The following is an 18,397-nucleotide window of genomic DNA, read 5'->3' as shown; positions in this document are numbered from 1 at the left end:
TGTGTGTGTGTGTACCTGTCTGTGGAAAAGATACAAGGTCACATTTTTATATCATTAATGTGTCTGTGGTATGGAAGAGTAATTGTCAGGACAATCAGGGTATGACCATCATTAGGGAGAGAGGGTGATGATACCAAAACAGGAAGACAAAACTGGAGACATTTCAGAGGAAAGAGCACCACTGAATTATAGAAAATAACCCCCTAAATTAGACTTTATTAGATAAATTAACCAATATTTTTATATAGAGAGTGAGTTTCACTTTAAAGGTCTAGTTTCAATTTTAAAGAAAAGAAATGAAAGAGAAGGAACATATAAATGGGTAAGGAACAGGGAGGCTCTGAGAGGAGCTAGGTGAGGGGGGAACGTTCTATGAATGAATTAAGAAAGAAATCCTAATATTTGTAAAGTTTGGAATTTGCAAACCAAACAGAGTAGCTAATAGTCATGTATTGTTACTGAGCACTAGAAATACAACTCACACAGGGTCTGGGGAGATAACTCAGCATTTAAGAGAATTGACTGCTTTTCCGGAGGACCTGGGTTCAATTTTATCACCCACATGGAAGCTCACAACTGTCTGTAATTCTAGCTCTAGGGAATATGACACTCTTTTCTGGCCTCCACGGCAATACATACATGTGATGCACAGACATGCATGCAAGGCAAAATACCTCTATACATAAAATAAAAATAAGTCATTTTCTATTATTTTCTTTTATTGAAAATAAATATTTTTTCCTCACATAACATATCCTGATTATAGTTTCCCCTCCCTCTACTCCTCCCTGTTCCTCCCTAATTACTTTCTTAAGTAGATCTACTGCCTTCTGTCTCTCATTAGAAAACAAGCAGTATTCTAAGGGATAATAAAAACATAAAATAAAGTGTAATAAAATAAAATATAACATGATAAAATAAAAATGAACATAGAAGAAGAAGGAGGAGGAGGAGGAGAAGAAGAAGAAGAGGAGTAGGAGGAGGACGAGGAAGAGGAAGAAGAAGAAGAAGAAGAAGAAGAAGAAGAAGAAGAAGAAGAAGAAGAAGAAGAAGAAGAAGAAGAAGAAGAAAACAGAAGGAAAAGAGTCTAAGAGAAGGCACAAAAGACAGAGACTTGATCATTAGCACACTCAGGAATCCTATGAAAACACTAAACTGGAAGCCATGATATGTAAGCAAATGCTACTCTAAGGCCATTTCTTAAACCTTTAAAGAAATATCTGACACTAAGTGAGATATGCAGCCAATGTAAAATAACAACCTGACTTCAGAAACATGGTAAAATGTATAAAATATCTCATCCATACCTTTGTATGCTGGTTATACATTAACATTTTATATTATGTTTGAATTAGAACATCATTGAAATTGAGCTCTGGCTCAGCAGCTAAGACTGCTTACTACACTTCTAGGGGACTCTGGTTTGTTCCCAGAAGCCGTGTCAGGTGACCCATAAATGTCAGTAACTCCAGCTTCTGGGGATTCAATTCAATTTTCTGAACTCTCCATGCAGCTGCACTGATGTGCACATTCATTCGTGTTTTGTAATATTGGCAATAAATAGCCAAGAACAGAAAAGGTGATTTACATTATATGAATGTAAAGCTTATGAATGGAATTTGCCAAGTGTATTTTCCACTTCTGCTAATGACTTGGGGGGTTTGACTCTTTCAGGAATCAGCAAGTTCCAAGGCAGCTGTCTCCACAGCTGGGAGTACAAGCACCCAGACAGTTTTGTGGGGAAGAGAGTTGTCGTGATTGGCATTGGGAATTCTGGAGCAGATGTTGCAAATGAGATCAGCTGTGTCACTGAACAGGTTTGGTGTCACATCCTGATTTTGCTCTTGGGTGTAACCTTGATACCTGCAGAGACTTCCTCTCTGACTTTAACAGTCATCGCCCCCATTTTGTCTGTAAGCTGAGAAAGACAGTAGTCTTCTTCAGGGTTTGTATTCCTGCACAAAACATCATGACCAAGAAGTAAGTTGGGGAGGAAAGGGTTTATTCAGCTTACACTTCTACATTGCTGTTCATCACCTAAGAAAGTCGGGACTGGAACTTACACAAGGTAGGAACCTGGAGGCAGAAGCTGAAGCAGAGACCATGGAGGGATGTTACTTACTGGCTTGCTTCCCCTGGCTTGCTCAGATTGCTTTCTTATAGAACCCAGGGCTACCAGCCCAGGGATGGCACCGCCCACAATGAGCTAGGCCCTCCCCTCTTGATCACTAATTGAGAAAATGCCTTACAGCTGGATCTCATGGAGGCATTTCTCAAGGGAGGCTCCTTTCTCTGTGATAACTCCAGCTTGTGTCAAGTTGACACACAAAACCAGCCAGTACAACAGTTATACATTTGTCTTCTGGATGTCATTCAGAATTTGTCCTTGATATTAAATCAGGATACCCACCAAGAACACATGAGGGTTCAAATACCAGACACTTCCCGTCCACATCAATAAGCCACCATTCTATGGGCTGCCGACTCACACCAGGCTTTGTGTATACGTGTGAATGAGAAATCTCTGTAATTATGACCTTCCAAGATAAGTGCACGAGTCTTCATTACAAACCTACATCTTCCTTCAAAGTCTCAGCTAAATGCCTCAAAATAGGCAGCAGAACTACTCCCCATAGGTTTTCTCTGGGTTGTATGATCTTACATTGTTTATATGGGACTCTCCATTTGTAACTGTGAGCATATTTACAGTTTAAATTCTCCTATTTCACTTCTGTTGTTACTACATGCTTTGTATTCAGCTATTTCTCCATCACTGTAATTTATAGAGTCACACAGCACTCAGGGAACGTGAGGATGAGGTTATAACTCCCAACGTAATAAACTAGTTGGGATAAAAATCCTCACATTCTGAGACCTAACATGTTTCTGACATCTGACCCAGCTAGGGGAAAGAGAGGCCCAGGACCCACCTAAAAAGGTGGTTAAGTGAATTGAAACCGTCTGTTCACAGTGTAAGAGAAGCAGACAGGTGAGTGAGGTGGCAGAGTGTGAGCAGTTAATACTGCTTCCTTAGCAATCAAAATGCAATACTATCAGAATTTCAAATCAGTATGGTTAGTAGAAAAAAGGCTTACCACTTCTCTGTGGCAGGTTTTCCTCAGCACAAGACGAGGGACGTGGATATGGAACCGAGTTTGGGATAATGGGGATCCCTTGGACATCGCACTCTTCACCCGTTATAACAGAACCGTCGATAGTTTCTATCCTACATTCCTAATCAACAAATGGTCAGAGAATAAATTAAATTTGAAGTTTAACCATGCCAATTATGGACTGCAGGCTAAGCACAGGTAAGACCTAGACAGCATTTAAGACAAACAAATATTTTAAAAATACTATGCCACAATCAAGAGATGGCTCAGCAGGTAGGAACATCTAATTCTTTTGTAGAGGATTCAAATTCAATTCCAGGCATCTAGAGGCTCACAAATGCCTGTGACTACAGGCTCAGGGGATCTGATGCCCTCTTGTGGTCTTCACAGACACTGCACCCTCATACAAACACACACACACACACACACACACACACCAAACTATCATACAAAACAACAATGCTATACCAATCAGAGAATATATAAGGCAGGTGAGTGACATTCTTCTAAGTCTTAATAGAATTTATTCTAATTGGAAATGCTGACGTCATTTCCTGCTGACTAGGCATTCTGGCCATTCGACCAAGGTAGAAAAGACTGCATTTGGCGAAAACACAGGTGATGCGGTCTTAAGTTCCAGCACCGGTCTTACTTCTCCTGTCTCCCTGTGCCAATTCACACCACTACTCACCCCTTCTGCCACCACCTGTCACCTGCTCTCCGCTCGTCTTCTAGGTTTAAATTTATAATCCCACAGTAACCCTCAAGCCTGTTGTCGGCTAGGACAATTTCACCATCAGTATTCCTAACCACACCACTCATGCAGTGCAGGTGTATCTGAATTCCACTGTCTGCTCTTACTATTCTATTGTGCACTTACACCATCCACAACAATCACCACATGAAGCCACATTTCCCAGAACTGTAGAGGTTTCAGATGACATCTGTGCGCCCATTCTCTCGGTGCCACAGCCTTCTCCCTCCTCTCCTGCACTCCACCTAATCGGCTATTCTGATCTTACCGAAACTTTCCATCTCTCTCACCTTTCATTGGTTCCTTCAACCCCACAGATAATCTCCTTCTACTTCATTTCTCAGTGCTTTGCCTCAACCTGACATTTAAAACTCAGTGTCATCCACATAGTCTTTCTTGGCCATCTACCTTTTTCATGCTACATTAGGTTTCTGCATTTAAAAGTCTAACTAAGCCAGGCATAGTGGATCATACCTATAATCTCAAAAAAAAATGCCTTATATAAGTACAAATCTGGCCTGTGCTATACTACACAGTTCATTCTGATAGAACCTAGTGGGGAAACCCCCACTCAATTCCCAATTCGGCCTGCACCCAAAAAATCACGAATAGACCATCTTGATGTAATTACACGAGGTAGTTTAATGACAGAGCTCTGGACCAACATGCATCCCACACAGATGTCGGCAACGAGGCTCGAAAGCTAGTGGGTTTTATGGGGTAAGGGGCTTAGGGGTGTGGAATTCAGCATAGCGACACACTATTGGCTTATTCAAACATCAGCATAAAAATTACATGTACGTGCAGGGTGTCAGAGTTCTGTGAGTTGTTGACTCAGTTCAAATAGCCCTGTTATGTCCTCACATTCCTCTTTATCTTTCTGGTCAAGATGTTCCCAGGAATGTTTTAAATAAGGGCATACCCAGGTTTGTTTTTCTTTGTTCTCGGCCCCAGGCAGCCTCTAGGCTCACAAACAACCAGCAATTTCTGAGTACTTTGTATGACTTACAGGTCTTGGAATTTCATCTTTCTTTCAATTCTAGGACAGCCTGAGCTACAGAGTAAAAATATGTGTCAAAACAAAACAAAACAGAGGAACAAAAACTAAGTATGTAAGACTGGAGAGGTTGCTCAGAGGTTAAAATATCTGGCTGCACTTCAAGAGGATCTAGGTTCAATTCCCAGTACCTACATGGTGACTTATAACCCTCCAGTAGCTCCATTTCCAGGTTCAGGGGATCTGATGCCCTCTTGTGGCCTGAAAGAACATTGCACCCTCACACACACACACACACACACACACACACACACACACACTTTAAGACAAACTATCATACAAAAAACCAACAATGCTATTCCAGTCAGTGAATGTATAAGACCTGACAACTTCTTCTGGCCACTAAGGATAACAAAAACACATGTAGTGATCAGATATATATTCAGGCAAAACAACCATATACATAAAATGAAATGACTTTCCAATTAGCTAAACGATGTAAAAGATAACAAAGGCTTAAACTATTATGGGTTGGTAAAAAGCAGAAAATTAGCATAGAGATGTCTGTAATAGAAAAGCAGAGATTTTCATGGCTAGTTTTATGATACTGGGTCTATAATCCTGGTGAAGAGCATAGAATACATAACATGATACATGAATGTATCAACTGTGAAGCACACCTGAGAATGGGGCTTTCTGTAAGAAACTCAGATCTTATAATTACCAAGCATTAGTGTGTCACTAAGCACAAATATTCACCAGGGAAGATTCAGTATTAAAGTCATGCAGTTGCATATTGTAGAGCCTTGAAAGAGACTGATAACCAATTTACGTCAGTCTTTACATAATCCCAAGCACAAGTGCCTAAATCAACATTGAAGACCTTTACTCCTGGTAAAAAGTCCATCACTAAAATACAGTGTTATCAGGACTTGATTAGTGAGGTCTTATTTGATCCTTATGTCATTATTATCATCTTACAAATTTGGAAATTGATAGTAAACTGTTTCATGAGCTGTCCAGAAATTCACAGTGAGGAAAAAAAAAAAAGTAGAATAAGTATAAAGCCCATTCTGACTCCAAAATCACGTTCTTCACTAATAAACCCCATCATGTGTCCAGGGAGGTAGTAAACTCTATTAAAATTAGAGAAATACTGCTATGGTTTTCTAAGCACTAATGACCTCGACTTCTTTATGAAAATGTTTATTCTCGTTCCATATAATTATGCTCCCTACCATGCAGATTTCTCAGCCATCAGCCTATCTTCAGTGATGACCTGCCAAATCGCATCATTACAGGAAGAGTGCTGGTGAAGACCAACGTGAGGGAGTTCACTTCCACATCCGCCATCTTTGAGGATGGCTCGGAGGAGATTGTAGACGTTGTTGTCTTTGCCACAGGCTACACTTTATCTTTCCCTTTCTTGGATGACAGCTCTGAAATCCTGGACAGCGAACACACAATGTTTAAGTTTGTCTTCCCTCCTCAGTTGGAGAAGCCAACACTAGCCTTCATTGGGATCCTCCAGCCAATAGGAGCCACAATTCCCACATCAGAGCTCCAAAGCCGATGGGTTACACGCGTGTTTGCAGGTATGATGGTCTTTATAGGAGCAACTGTGCTCTGACCACACATGCAGATGATAAAGGCACCTAGTTTTCTCTTCTAATGTTACCTATTCTGCTAGGGCAGAGGTGGAGTTCATTGGTAAAGAATTTACCTGGAATGTTCATGATTCTACTTCTGGTTGATCCTCAGAGTTAAAAAAATAAAAGCCCTCTGCTAACTTGGGGCTCTATTTTTAGAGTGTCTAGTAGCCCTGTTTTATCATAAAAGAGAAGTGTGGGGCAAGGTTTACAATTTATCTTTCATTGGAGTATTCTCTTAACCTAAGGAAAATCTTGGCTGTCCATACTGTGAGCAATTGCATCTCTCACAGGGGGAAATTATTCACAGTGGCAGACAAGTTTGTGGCTTTTTAATTTTACTATTGTTTTCTTTTATTATATATGTATGTTCCTGAGTGTGTGTGTGTGTGTGTGTGTGTGTGTGTGTGTGTGTGTGTGTGCCAGGTACATACATGTACTGACAGAGCCCAAAGGAGTGTGTTTTTAGAATTATAAATAAATACTCGTGGCCTACTGTGGATGCTGGGAAGTGAACCTGGGTCTTCTGAAAGAGAAGTGTTTCTTAACTGCTGAGCTGTCTCTCCAATTCCCCTTATGGCTCTAACTTTCATGCTGCCAGATTTATGCCTGCCCCACCATCACTGGCACCATGAGCCCAACTCTGTTTTCTCTCTGCTGCCCTGACATAGAGAAACCTACTACTTTGTAAGTTAATTAAAATCTTTTTTAAAGGAATGAAAAGGTTTAAGGTAATGCATATGTTAATTGTTCTGAGCTCATTATTAACCCATATATACATGAATCAAAGCCTCATACTGTATTTCACAAATATATGCAAATATTATGTACCGATCAAAAAGCCATATTAACATGAATGTTTAATAGTCATGAGTTTTAAGTAGAAATTTAAGTGGAAAAAACAACTCAAAAACCTATTTTTTTCTGAGAGAACACCGACCCCTAAAGCTAACAGGAAGAAAATGGTCTTCTGGGGAGTTGTCTATATGTGGCTTTGGCTATCCATGGCTTTGACTATACATTCCATGAAGATCCATGGTTATGACTATTCCATTCCAAAACCATCCTTTTCTTTTTCTCTTTAACCAGCCCTCCTGGCAGTCCTCCAAAACCTCTCTTGTTTTCTCAGGATTACAAAAGTTACCCTCACAAAGCAACATGATGGCAGACATCAATAGAAAGAAACGGAAGATAGAGAAAGAGTAAGAAGCCTGGCTTTAGGGAATAGAGTTGTTGTTGTTGCTGCTGCTGCTGTTGTTGCTGTTGCTATTGCTGCTATTGCACTTTTGCTGCTGTTGCTGTTACTGCTGCTGTTGCTGCTGTTGCTGTTGCTGTTGCTGCTGCTGCTGTTGCTGCTGTTGCTACTGTTGCTGTTGCTGTTGCTGTTGCTGTTACTGCTGCTGCTGCTGCTGTTGCTGTTACTGCTGCTGCTGTTGCTGCTGCTGCTACTGCTACTCTTGCTGTTGCTGTTGTTGTTGTTGTTATTGTTAAAGTAAATGAAACCTGTCCAGAGAGAATTGCTTAATTTTTTTCATATGTTTTATGCCTAAGTGTGATACATTTGTTTTTGTTCATTGACACTAAGGGACCATGCTTTAAAAAAAAAAAAAGCAATCTCCAAACAGACCTTAAAAAGTAACAGGAAGCAATCATTCAGCCCTTGTAAGAACTATGGTCATAAAAGAATACTATCAAAAAATAGTATTGACAATCTTCTTTTATGATTTTATTCATTTTATTTAAATGAGTACACCATCACTGTCCTCAGACACACCAGAAGAGGGAATTGGATCCCATTTCAGATGATTGTAAGCCACCATGTGGTTTCTGGGAATTGAACTCAGAATCTCTGGAAGAACAGTCAGTGCTCTTAACTAATGAGTCATCTCTTCAGCCCCCAAAAAGAATATTTTAAAATGGAGACAAACATGTTAATGGAGCTAGCAGCTGGGTACACAGTGATTTTGATTTATTTATCAGTTACTCTGGGAAGATCTTCCCTCAAGAAGACCCTTAGGGAAATTTGAAAGAATTGATAAGACAATCTTGCCACAACCTCATAACTTTAAGAAATGTGTTTATTTTACTATTTGGTTTTTCCTTCCCAAGAAACAAGCTCTATGATATATCAATTCTTTTTTTCTGATACCACGAATATAACTTTTTGCCCTTATGAGTTACTGCTGTTCACTGACCCCTTGTTTCCCATCCCTACGTTTTCATTTAGCCAGATGACTCATTCACATTTTGTATTTTTAAAACACTCATTCTTGTCTTGTAAACACTTGGAAAGTTCTGATGGCTTGTAAATTGTCCATAGTTTTGGTTTTGCTCCTCTTTTACTCAAGAAAAATTTAGCCAGAGGCTTCCAAATTTCTAAGCTCGTGGAGCAAGTTACTATAGCCTAACAGTATCCAGGGTCACAATTTGTATCCAGCAATGACTACATGACAAGATATTTTGTGTAGCTTGAAAGCCTGAAATAGGCTGCACTTTATCACAACGATCTACTCAACTCATGCATCCTGTCTATCACTTTTATAAAATGGAATTCAACTCTATGACTGCAGAAAGGATACATGTATCTCCAAAAATTAATCTAGTCACTTGGTCAACAATTTCTATATTTACATAACTCTTCCCTTTGGGAAGTTTAAAGATGTCAGCAATATAAGATTTATGCTTAAAACCTAGAGTAAAGCATGTGTATGAAATGAAGATGATTTGTGAAGAGAAGATAATAAATGTTTTACAAAGCAGAAACTAACCCTGCTGGAAACTCAGGGGTGAAGTCTAACCCAAGTATCTCCTTCTTGTTCCAGGTTTGTGAAAAGCCCCAGAGATGTACGTCGAGTGCCCTATATCGACTACATGGATGAAATTGCTTCTGAGATAGGTGTCAAACCCAACCTGCTCTCTTTCTTCCTCTGGGATACAAAGTTAGCCAAGGAAATTTTCTGGGGACCCTGTACCCCATACCAGTATCGTCTACAAGGGCCAGGGAAATGGGCAGGTGCTCGGGCAGCCATCCTCACTCAGAGAGACCGGATCCTCAAACCCCTGAGAACCCGGGTGCTCAAAAACTCTGAGACATCGTCCTCTAGTCTATTCTGGGTCAGACGTATCTGTGCTGTCATTTTTCCCTTTGTTTCTGTGTTAGCTATCATGCATGCCATATATCAGTAATCACATACTGATGCAGAGAGGTAAAGCACTAGAGAGAAGCAGTCATTGCTATTTGACATGCATGCCTCAGAGTAAAAAAAGTGAGGATGTGCAGAAAAATGTTCATTAGATTGATGAAGACACACACATATGGACACTTAAATGAAAACAAAGTTACTCTATTACGGATCTCCCAAGAGTTTTATATGTAAGGGATTTTAAAATGCATAGCTCATTTCTACTTTATTCCATAGGTGGAAGTACATATCTTATAAGTTTTCCAAAATAAGTATATAGGGAGAATAACAAGCGGAGTTCAATAAGCAATAATATAGGGAAGGTTAAGGCAGGCATAATGTATATAGCCTCAAACTATCTCCTGGGATGAGGAAAACACATCTTCTCGATAGAAAAGATGACTGTTACCATTTGAATTGATCAAACAGTGCTGAAAACTTAGTCTGTTGCTTTTCACACCATTATTTTGGGGGTTTTGTTGGAGTCAGTATATTTTATTTGATAAATTTTATCTGCAGAGTTTGCTGAAATCATTTTAATAATTGCCAGATTCTCCCAGATTTCCCACTCACAGAGTTATGCTGTAAACCAATACAAACTGCCCCCTCCCAGTCACCCCTCCCACAATCTTCCCCCCCTCCCCTTCTCCCTTCAGTGGAGGTTCCCCTGGGTATCCCCCACCACGACCCTGGCACTTAAAGTCTCTCTGAGGCTAGGCACTTCCTCTCCCACTGAGTCTAGACAAGGTAGCCTAGCTAGTAGAACAAATCCCATATACAGGAAACAGCTTTTGGGATAGCCTTTGCTCCAGTTAAGGACCCTCATGAAGGCCAAGCTGCACATCTGCTACATATGAACAGGGAGGCCTAGGTCCAGCCTTTCATTGGTGGGTCAGACTCTGAGAGCCCCAAGGATCCAGGTTAGTTGAATCTGTCGGTCTTCTTGCGGAGTATCTATCCCCTTCGGGGCCTGCAACCTTTCCTCCTACTCTTCCATAAGAGTCCCCAAGCTCCATCTATTGTCTGGGTATGGTTTTCTCTGTCTGAATCAGCTGTTGGGTGCAACCTCTCAGAGGACAGCATACTCTTGTCTGCAAGCATAACAGAGTATCATTAATAGTGTTGGGGATTGGTGCTTTCCTATGGAATGGGTCTCAAATTGAGCCAGTTACTGGTTGGCCATTCTCTCAGTCTCTGCCTATTATATGATAAGAAATCCAACACCATTTGATCTTACTATGAGTGTTTAACTTCAATGTGATCATGAAGAGTAATCAGAGAAGTGAAGAGGACAAGACCTTCTTGGGACATCTCCCTGATAGCCTAGAGGAAAGTCTGTGTCACCAGATAGTAAAAATCTCATAAATCATTTTATAATAATGGAAACCAAGGAGGCATAGACCAGATGCAAGTTTTAAATATGAGTAAGCTGTCTTAGGACAACCGAGGAAATCTGACATGCACTGTTTTATGTGATCTTACCGAATTCATGTCTGTATTGAGTGACAATGCTATAGATAAAGATCCTCATATGTAGAAGATGCATGTACAGAAGGAATTGGTTATAATGATACTGCCAGTTAATCTGTAAAAAGCTTTTGTGGGGTGTGGAAGGGAAGAAAAGAGGGAAATGTGTGGTGATTCTAGGGCAAGGGTTATAAAATGTTCATTGTGTTATTCCTTCAGCTCTTTTGTAAATTTGAGAATTACAAAATAAAAGAAATTTCAAAATAAAAGCCATACTCATGTGATAGTTTGCATGCACGCCACAGGTAGACCACAAATTCAGCATTCATGTTTCTATTAACCAAGCCATAAAAGGGAAACCTAGACAAATAAGTGAGACTTTATGTTTAATAAACATGTCTTAGAGACAGGCAACCTAATGGCAACACACATTCATCGTGAGCTGGTTTTCTATCTCATAGTAAACTTAATTATTTATGAGCAGTATTTAAAATAGTGACCTAATATGAGCACACTCTTCAAAATATTTTTCAACCAGCTTAAATTTTAATGGGCATAGGGAGCATAGTTTGAGAAAATCTTTGGAATTAACATACTTACAAGCCTAGGGTTGCTATTTTAATTTTAGGTCTCTATATCAATATATAAGGACTCCAGCCCTTTGATGGAATGGTGAGGGAGTATGAGCAGCTTCTACAAGGGAGCTCACCTTATACCAAAGATTTGAGCCCCAAGGAGACTCACTTTGAGGACTGGGACAGTTTTTAGGAAGCTGTGTTAAGCCTGCTCCGCATGGACAAATGTTTGATTGAAGTCCAGAGCTGTACGGGCTTCAGGAAAGCCAGAAGAGTCTTCCTGTGAAAGCAAATCTAGGGGAGGTTTGCACATCCTCACTCACCTCTCAACTTCCTGCCTGTCCAATATTTACACTGTGAGTTATACCCCTAATATGATATAACTTACTGTAAAAAAAAAATGCAATTTACCAAAGTGAAAAGTTAAGAAATGTCCATTTAAAAATGTTGTTTGGTTTAGACCAGAAAATATCCCCATTGTTTTCCCTAGCAACAACCAACTAACAGGATCATCTGTCTAGATTGTCGCCTCAGAGCTCAAAACTAAAAAAATACACCACTTCTAAAAAATTGTGAATATAAGAGAGGATAAAAGTATCCATTTTTCTACATTAAGATTCCAGGATTTTCTGGAAAGTCCACCCATGGGCAGATCACCATATTTCTCTCGTTCAGTTTTGACTTAGATGGTCAAAGGACCAATGGTTTGAAACTGAACAAGACTTCTTTCTTTTCTTATAAGGTAAAATCCACTACCAAAAATAGCAGCAAGTAATTAAAACTATTTCAGAGTTAACTGAATCTAAGCATAATAGACAGACTTTTTCCATAATCTCCTCTTCTATGTGGAGGCTCACACTAACCCTAGAGTCTCCTCCTCTCAACCCAGAGGCTGTGAGGAATGGAGCCCTTCCTTTTTCATCAGGCAGAAGTTTGATCATGGGTCTGCGATCTCTCGCTTCCTCTCTTTGCCTATAAGATGTCACAGGTGTGAAACAATCATTGTGAATAATTTTAAACCTGAGCTCCCTTGAGAGTCACCCTAGAATAACTCACTATAAGGAAGCTAAACTCAGCTTCACATCAAAGCTACAGTCTCACCTAGGATCAATAAAAGTCCTGTTTTCCATTTCAATGCACTTAAATCCTGTGCCTTCATCCCAATTTGTCTCTGAACTCAAGAGATATATAATGTCTTGTATAACTGTGACCCAAACTCAAAGAAAAGGAAAAAAGGACTCATTTTGGTGATGTAAGAATGAAAGAACAGGTATAGAATGAGAGGTGACAACTATGAAATCTGAGCACCTACTGCAATACCAAACAAGGAGGCTGGAGATGTACATGAAGAGTAGAGGGTCGGAAATGAGGAGGTATGGAGTCACTGAGTGAGATCCTGCTATGTCACATGGCCCTTTACACTTCTGACATCAAAGAGAAGAAATAGAGACTGTTGGCTGATGCATGAAAAGTTAGCAGCTCATAAGATAGACATATCAGACATCTCTAGGAACTCCACGGTGTAGATGGTCGAATTTATTAGACCGTATAATGCTCTGTCTAGTGGTACTACTGATGTGTAAGACTCCACTCCTCTATGACTTAGAAGTGAGAAAAGGTAAGGTTAATTCATTCTTTCCAAATACTTCAAATACTAAAGCCAGTGGTCCATAAAACTCTTGATGCCCTCTTTGCTTGTAGATTTTCCTAAGGAATCTGGAAGTTCATTTCCAGCAGTTTGTTTGTGGCTGTTGCCAATGGGATCCTTTGTCTGCTTCCCTTTTCAGGGTGTTAGCCATCTCTCTCAGGAAGGCTGTGGTCTCTTGCTTCCTTCCCTGAGTCTGTTGTTTGCACATTCCTGGCCTAGCTAAAGCCCGCTTTGCTTTTATTCCACATTTCCAGTGAAACCTCCTGCCCTTTTCTTCACTCACATTAATTTCAATTTACCCAAATGTCCAAGCGGTTTTCAAATGACTACTCTAACCAACCACCATAGGTATGAAACTCACTAAGTTATGGTTTGCAAAACAGGTCTGAAATTGCTTCTTCTGAATAACAAAATGCAATCGTTGATGGCCTTGGTGTGGTTCACCTCATGAAAGAAAATTCAGAAAACTTAACAGCTCAGGCCTAAGACCATTTTCATATTAAGTGCACATTGCTAAGTATATTATGTTAATGTAAGCTTTTATGTGTACATTTATTAACATTTATCAGAAATAACATCTCTACATATTTTGCCATAAATTCACATAATAATAAACACTTTTTATCCACGCTCTTCAAGAAAATGGGCAATATTCTAAACTTTAAAATTAAAACAGTTAGTCCAATCAGAATATTTTTCTATAATAAAATTAACGAGTCTTGTAGTTTTAAAAATAATTCCTTATCAAAATGTGTACCCTCAAGCTTCAGAATATTTGTGCGTGGCATTGCTGTAACCTTGTTAGAGGGAAAGAAATGAATACTATGCCATGTTAGGCCATAGCATCAGTGGGAGGCAGTGTGGACCACCACAAGATTTTGGACCTTCAGCTCACAGGCCTTTCTCATGAGTCAATGAGCAGAGTCAGAATCTGAGTTTGTTCAAACACTTGACCTTGGAGGGTTCCAAGAGAGACTTAAGACTCATTATAGAGCTTCATGTGTTTCTCTTCCACATCTGTCTTCAGTGTGGCTAACAACCCAGATGACCTGTGGCACTCACCAAACAAGAGGTATGCAGATCAGTGTCTACAAGTTTTGCTGCCTGTTGTGGTGACATGTCTCTGAATTCACTAAGAAAACCGCCAATTCTGAAACTCTCTGTGTCTCCAAAGACTCCTATTTTGTTGATTCCGTTTCTCCTCTGCCACTGTCAATGGGTAGTAGCAGTCTCTTGTGGACAGACACTAAAGGAGAGGACGGTTTATAGTATCCTGTAAATGGCCCAGTTACTGGCCATCCTCCTGCATGTACTTCAGGTTGCTTTGACACAGTGTTTCTACCTCTAACACCAACTCTTTGTGCCAACACATCTTTCTGTTTTCCCTCACAGCAGAGTTTTATCTGTGGCCTTCACACCATCCCCATTCCAGCCAATGCCCCACTTTCACACACCTCAGGGAGACCAGTGTGCTTCAAGGAGCAGTGTTGATGCCTCGGTGTATCAGAAGAAACATGCAGCCTCCAAAACACAAGGTCAGGGTTGGTGGAGCTACCAGGTCTTGGAGCCAGAGCAGCAAATAGAGCACAGGGTGTGTATGAACTGGAATTCAATTCTGGCATCAAATTCCAAGTGACATGGGGCAAGTTATTAATTTCTCATCCTTCCTAATATAATTCATTTAAATTAAATTCATATTATTCATTTTGATGTCTTTATTCATCCAAAAACTTAACGTTTAATATTTAAATGTTATAGCAAAAAAAAAATAATAAATAAATAAATAAATGCAGTATGTGGCATATCTTGAAATGCTTTCAGCTGCTCTATTTCACGCATCATTGAAGAAACTTTTAATGACACCATCCTTAACTCTCAACTTCATCCAAAAATATAAACCATAGGAGGAACCCAGAAGTATACTGCTAAAGCCCATAGGCGCCATTTTCAGACTGATCACAGTTCAAAATCTAGTCTTACCCCATAGTGCTAAGTAACACTGGACAAGCTGACTCACAGGGCTACATCTCCGTGGTCCTGTATAAGGTGGAGTCCATCAAAGGAACAAAAGTAACAAAAGGTGATTATGAAAGGAATCCATTAGACAGACTCGTGCAGTTAGGGTTGAATACTCCCACAAGGACAATCAGCAGGCTGGATAACCAAGGAAATCTGCAGAGGATGAGAGCCTCAGGATACTAAAGAAGCCCGGTGTTGAGGCTAAAGAGCTAAAGAGCGTGGAGAATTACTGGGAAAAGACTGAAGAATCTGGAATCTGACGTCTATGGGTAACACCAACAGCTGCCACAGAAGGTTAAGAGACAGCAGGAGATGTCTTCTGTCTTCTTCTGTCCCTTTCAATCTAGGCACCCAGACTGCTGGATTGTGACTCAGAAGAGCTATCCTGATCTCAGTCCGCTGACACACTACCACTGTTCCCTGGAAGCAAGTCACAGATACACAAGAGTATATATGCTTTGCCAATTCTCTAGTCACCCCACCCCCTACTCCAGTCAGGATGACAACCAGAATCGTTTACAGTTCTCATCTGCGATGAGTGAATCCTTAACAGACTTTGCCTCATAGAACATGTATACTGAAAAATGAACCTCTTAGCCCTGTGTTTTGTACATGCTGACTGACATGAGGACCATAATCCTCCACTGCATCCCGGCCTCCTGAGGAAGTCAGAAATACAAATTAGGTCATGGTCCTTGACAAAGAAGCATGAACAGACTGCTAAAAAAATAAATACAAATAGCTTGATTGGCAGAATCATCCCTCCAGAGCAATACAACTCATATAACTTGCCTGCTTGTTTAGCCAAGGCACTCAGGAATTCCTGTTGACAGTGTTGTTGAATGATTTAACCTTTCCTGTAATATGCTGTTAGGGACATCATACATGACGTCAGCTGAATGCAAGTGGCTTCTAGTTGATGGCATTCTATTCACAGTAATTGTGTCCTGAATATTAAAATCAAAAGTAACCCTAGACAGTTTTATTAGAAAGGAGACCAAACAGCCATAGGTGCCTTGAACTGGTAGAGGAATTTTATATACACACATCTGTTAGAAGACCAACTCATGTAAATAAGGAGCAGCTAATGAAGCTGCTGAGAATTAATAGATCTTTCGAGATGTTTACAGTAAATAAAGTACACAGAAACCCAAGTTTCCTCTCTGAAAAAATATTAGGAACATTATTTTCTTATAGACTCTATAAAATAGTCTTATAAATTCCTTGTGATGCTTTGAATAGAAACAGTGGCCCCCATAGGCGACTGTGTTTGAACGCTTGGCCCATAGGGAGTGGCATTATTAGGAGGTGTTGCCTTGTTGGAGTAGGTGTGGTCTTGTTGGAGGAAGAGTGTCACTATGGGGGTGGACTTTGGGTCTCAGAAGCTCAAGCTACACCCAGTGTGACACACAGTCACTTCTGCTGCCTGCATATCAAAATATATAACTCTCAGCTCCTTTTCCAGCACCCTTGTCCACCTGCACACTGCCATGTTGATGATGGACTAAACCTGTGAAACTGTAAGCCAGCCCCGATTAAAGGTTTTCCTTTATAAGAGTTATCCAGGTCATGATGTCACTTGACAGCACTAGAAACCCCAGCTAAGATACTCTCATATAATATAGAGAGTATAGAGAACTCTTGGTCTGTTTACTTGCTCAGAGGATATGCCAACCCCATTCCGACTTCTTCCTAAGGTTTTGTGCTACAACCCTGCCCAGTATTTCCATGGCACTGGCTTCTATCTTTGCCCCCTTTCAAAATATATACCCATTTTATGAGTTCTGTTCCCCTAGAGAACTCTGAGTGATACATCACCCTTAACTAGAAAACCTGTGTCTGCTACAATGCTTCAGATACACTGTAAAGAACAGCTCACCTCAAGCTATTCTCAGGTTACTTCCTATGAGGTCAGAAACAAACACAACAGAGAACATGCTGTTGGCTTAGAAGTGTTTTAATTTAGATATATGTCCCATGAATGAAAGGAACTTGAAAAGTGAACGAAGGGACAATGTGATCTTTCATACAGACAGCAGTTTAGAACGTTGCATTAAGTTCATATAGAAATTTGAGTTTCTATAATAGTATAATTAAGCAGTAATTATTGGCTTCATGACAACTAGATAAGAAATGTGTCCATGTCCATATACAGAGAACAGGAGCCCTCTTCTACCTGCACCCCTGCACTCACCATCTCTATGAGTCCATACAGTATCGCACAATGCCTCCCCTAACCAGCATCCCTCTTCTCATATCGACCCCATAGAAGAGTAAGACATCGTAGAAGAGCCGTGAGAGTACACACACATATACATTGGTAGATGCAAAGCAGAATAAGAACTCAAGCCACAAAGGAGTTTTGTAAGAAGAGTAGTGATGACATCTGGCCACTTTCCCGGACAGGGGAGGGGTATCCGCCCTGCCCAGGAGCACTTTGCCTGAGCATCGGCAGCAAACATCTTGGTTCCGGGACCCAGCCAAGAGTATTCTGCACAGGTGAAAGTACAGAATACAGAAGCTAAAAGCTTCTGGGACAGGCGGGAGCCACAGAGCTTCTAAGGCAGCCCCCTTTTCAGGCCCAAGACAGCTGGCCACTTTCCCGGCCAGAGGATAGGAATCCACCCGGCACCGGAGCTCTTTCCCTGAGCATCAGCAGCGGACATCTTGGTTCCAGCACCCCGCCGAGAGTATTCTGCACAGGCCCCAGACATCCGGCTACTTTTCCAGCCAAGGAAAGGGGGCCTGCCCGGCCCGGGAGCGCTTTGCCTGAGAATCTGCAGCAGACACCTTGGTTCCAGGACCCCGCTGAGTAAATTCTGCACAGCTCCAGAGATTACCAGAAGGCAAAAGGCAAACGTAAGAATTCTACTAACAGAAATCAAGACTACTCACCATCATCAGAACGCAACACTCCCACCCCACCTAGTCCTGAGCACACCAACACAACCGAAAAGCTAGACCGGGATTTAAAAGCATATCTCATGATGATG

At 40.7% G+C, this 18,397-nt stretch overlaps 1 protein-coding gene across 1 annotated transcript in view; it reads left to right on the top strand.

Moving 5' to 3' along the window:
- Positions 1-9,699, top strand: part of LOC110304004 (dimethylaniline monooxygenase [N-oxide-forming] 5-like) — a 23,798-nt gene extending 14,099 nt beyond the window's left edge. Inside the window, 5 exon segments of the mRNA XM_021175252.1 lie at positions 1,675-1,817; positions 3,112-3,311; positions 6,110-6,459; positions 7,643-7,715; positions 9,336-9,699. Coding sequence (XP_021030911.1) covers positions 1,675-1,817; positions 3,112-3,311; positions 6,110-6,459; positions 7,643-7,715; positions 9,336-9,699 — 1,130 coding nt within the window.
- The last annotated feature ends 8,698 nt before the right edge of the window (positions 9,700-18,397 follow it).

This window comes from Mus caroli, chromosome 1, assembly GCF_900094665.2.
Source record: "Mus caroli chromosome 1, CAROLI_EIJ_v1.1, whole genome shotgun sequence".
NCBI lineage: Eukaryota > Metazoa > Chordata > Mammalia > Rodentia > Muridae > Mus > Mus caroli.
This window is presented reverse-complemented; position numbering and strand designations above follow the sequence as displayed.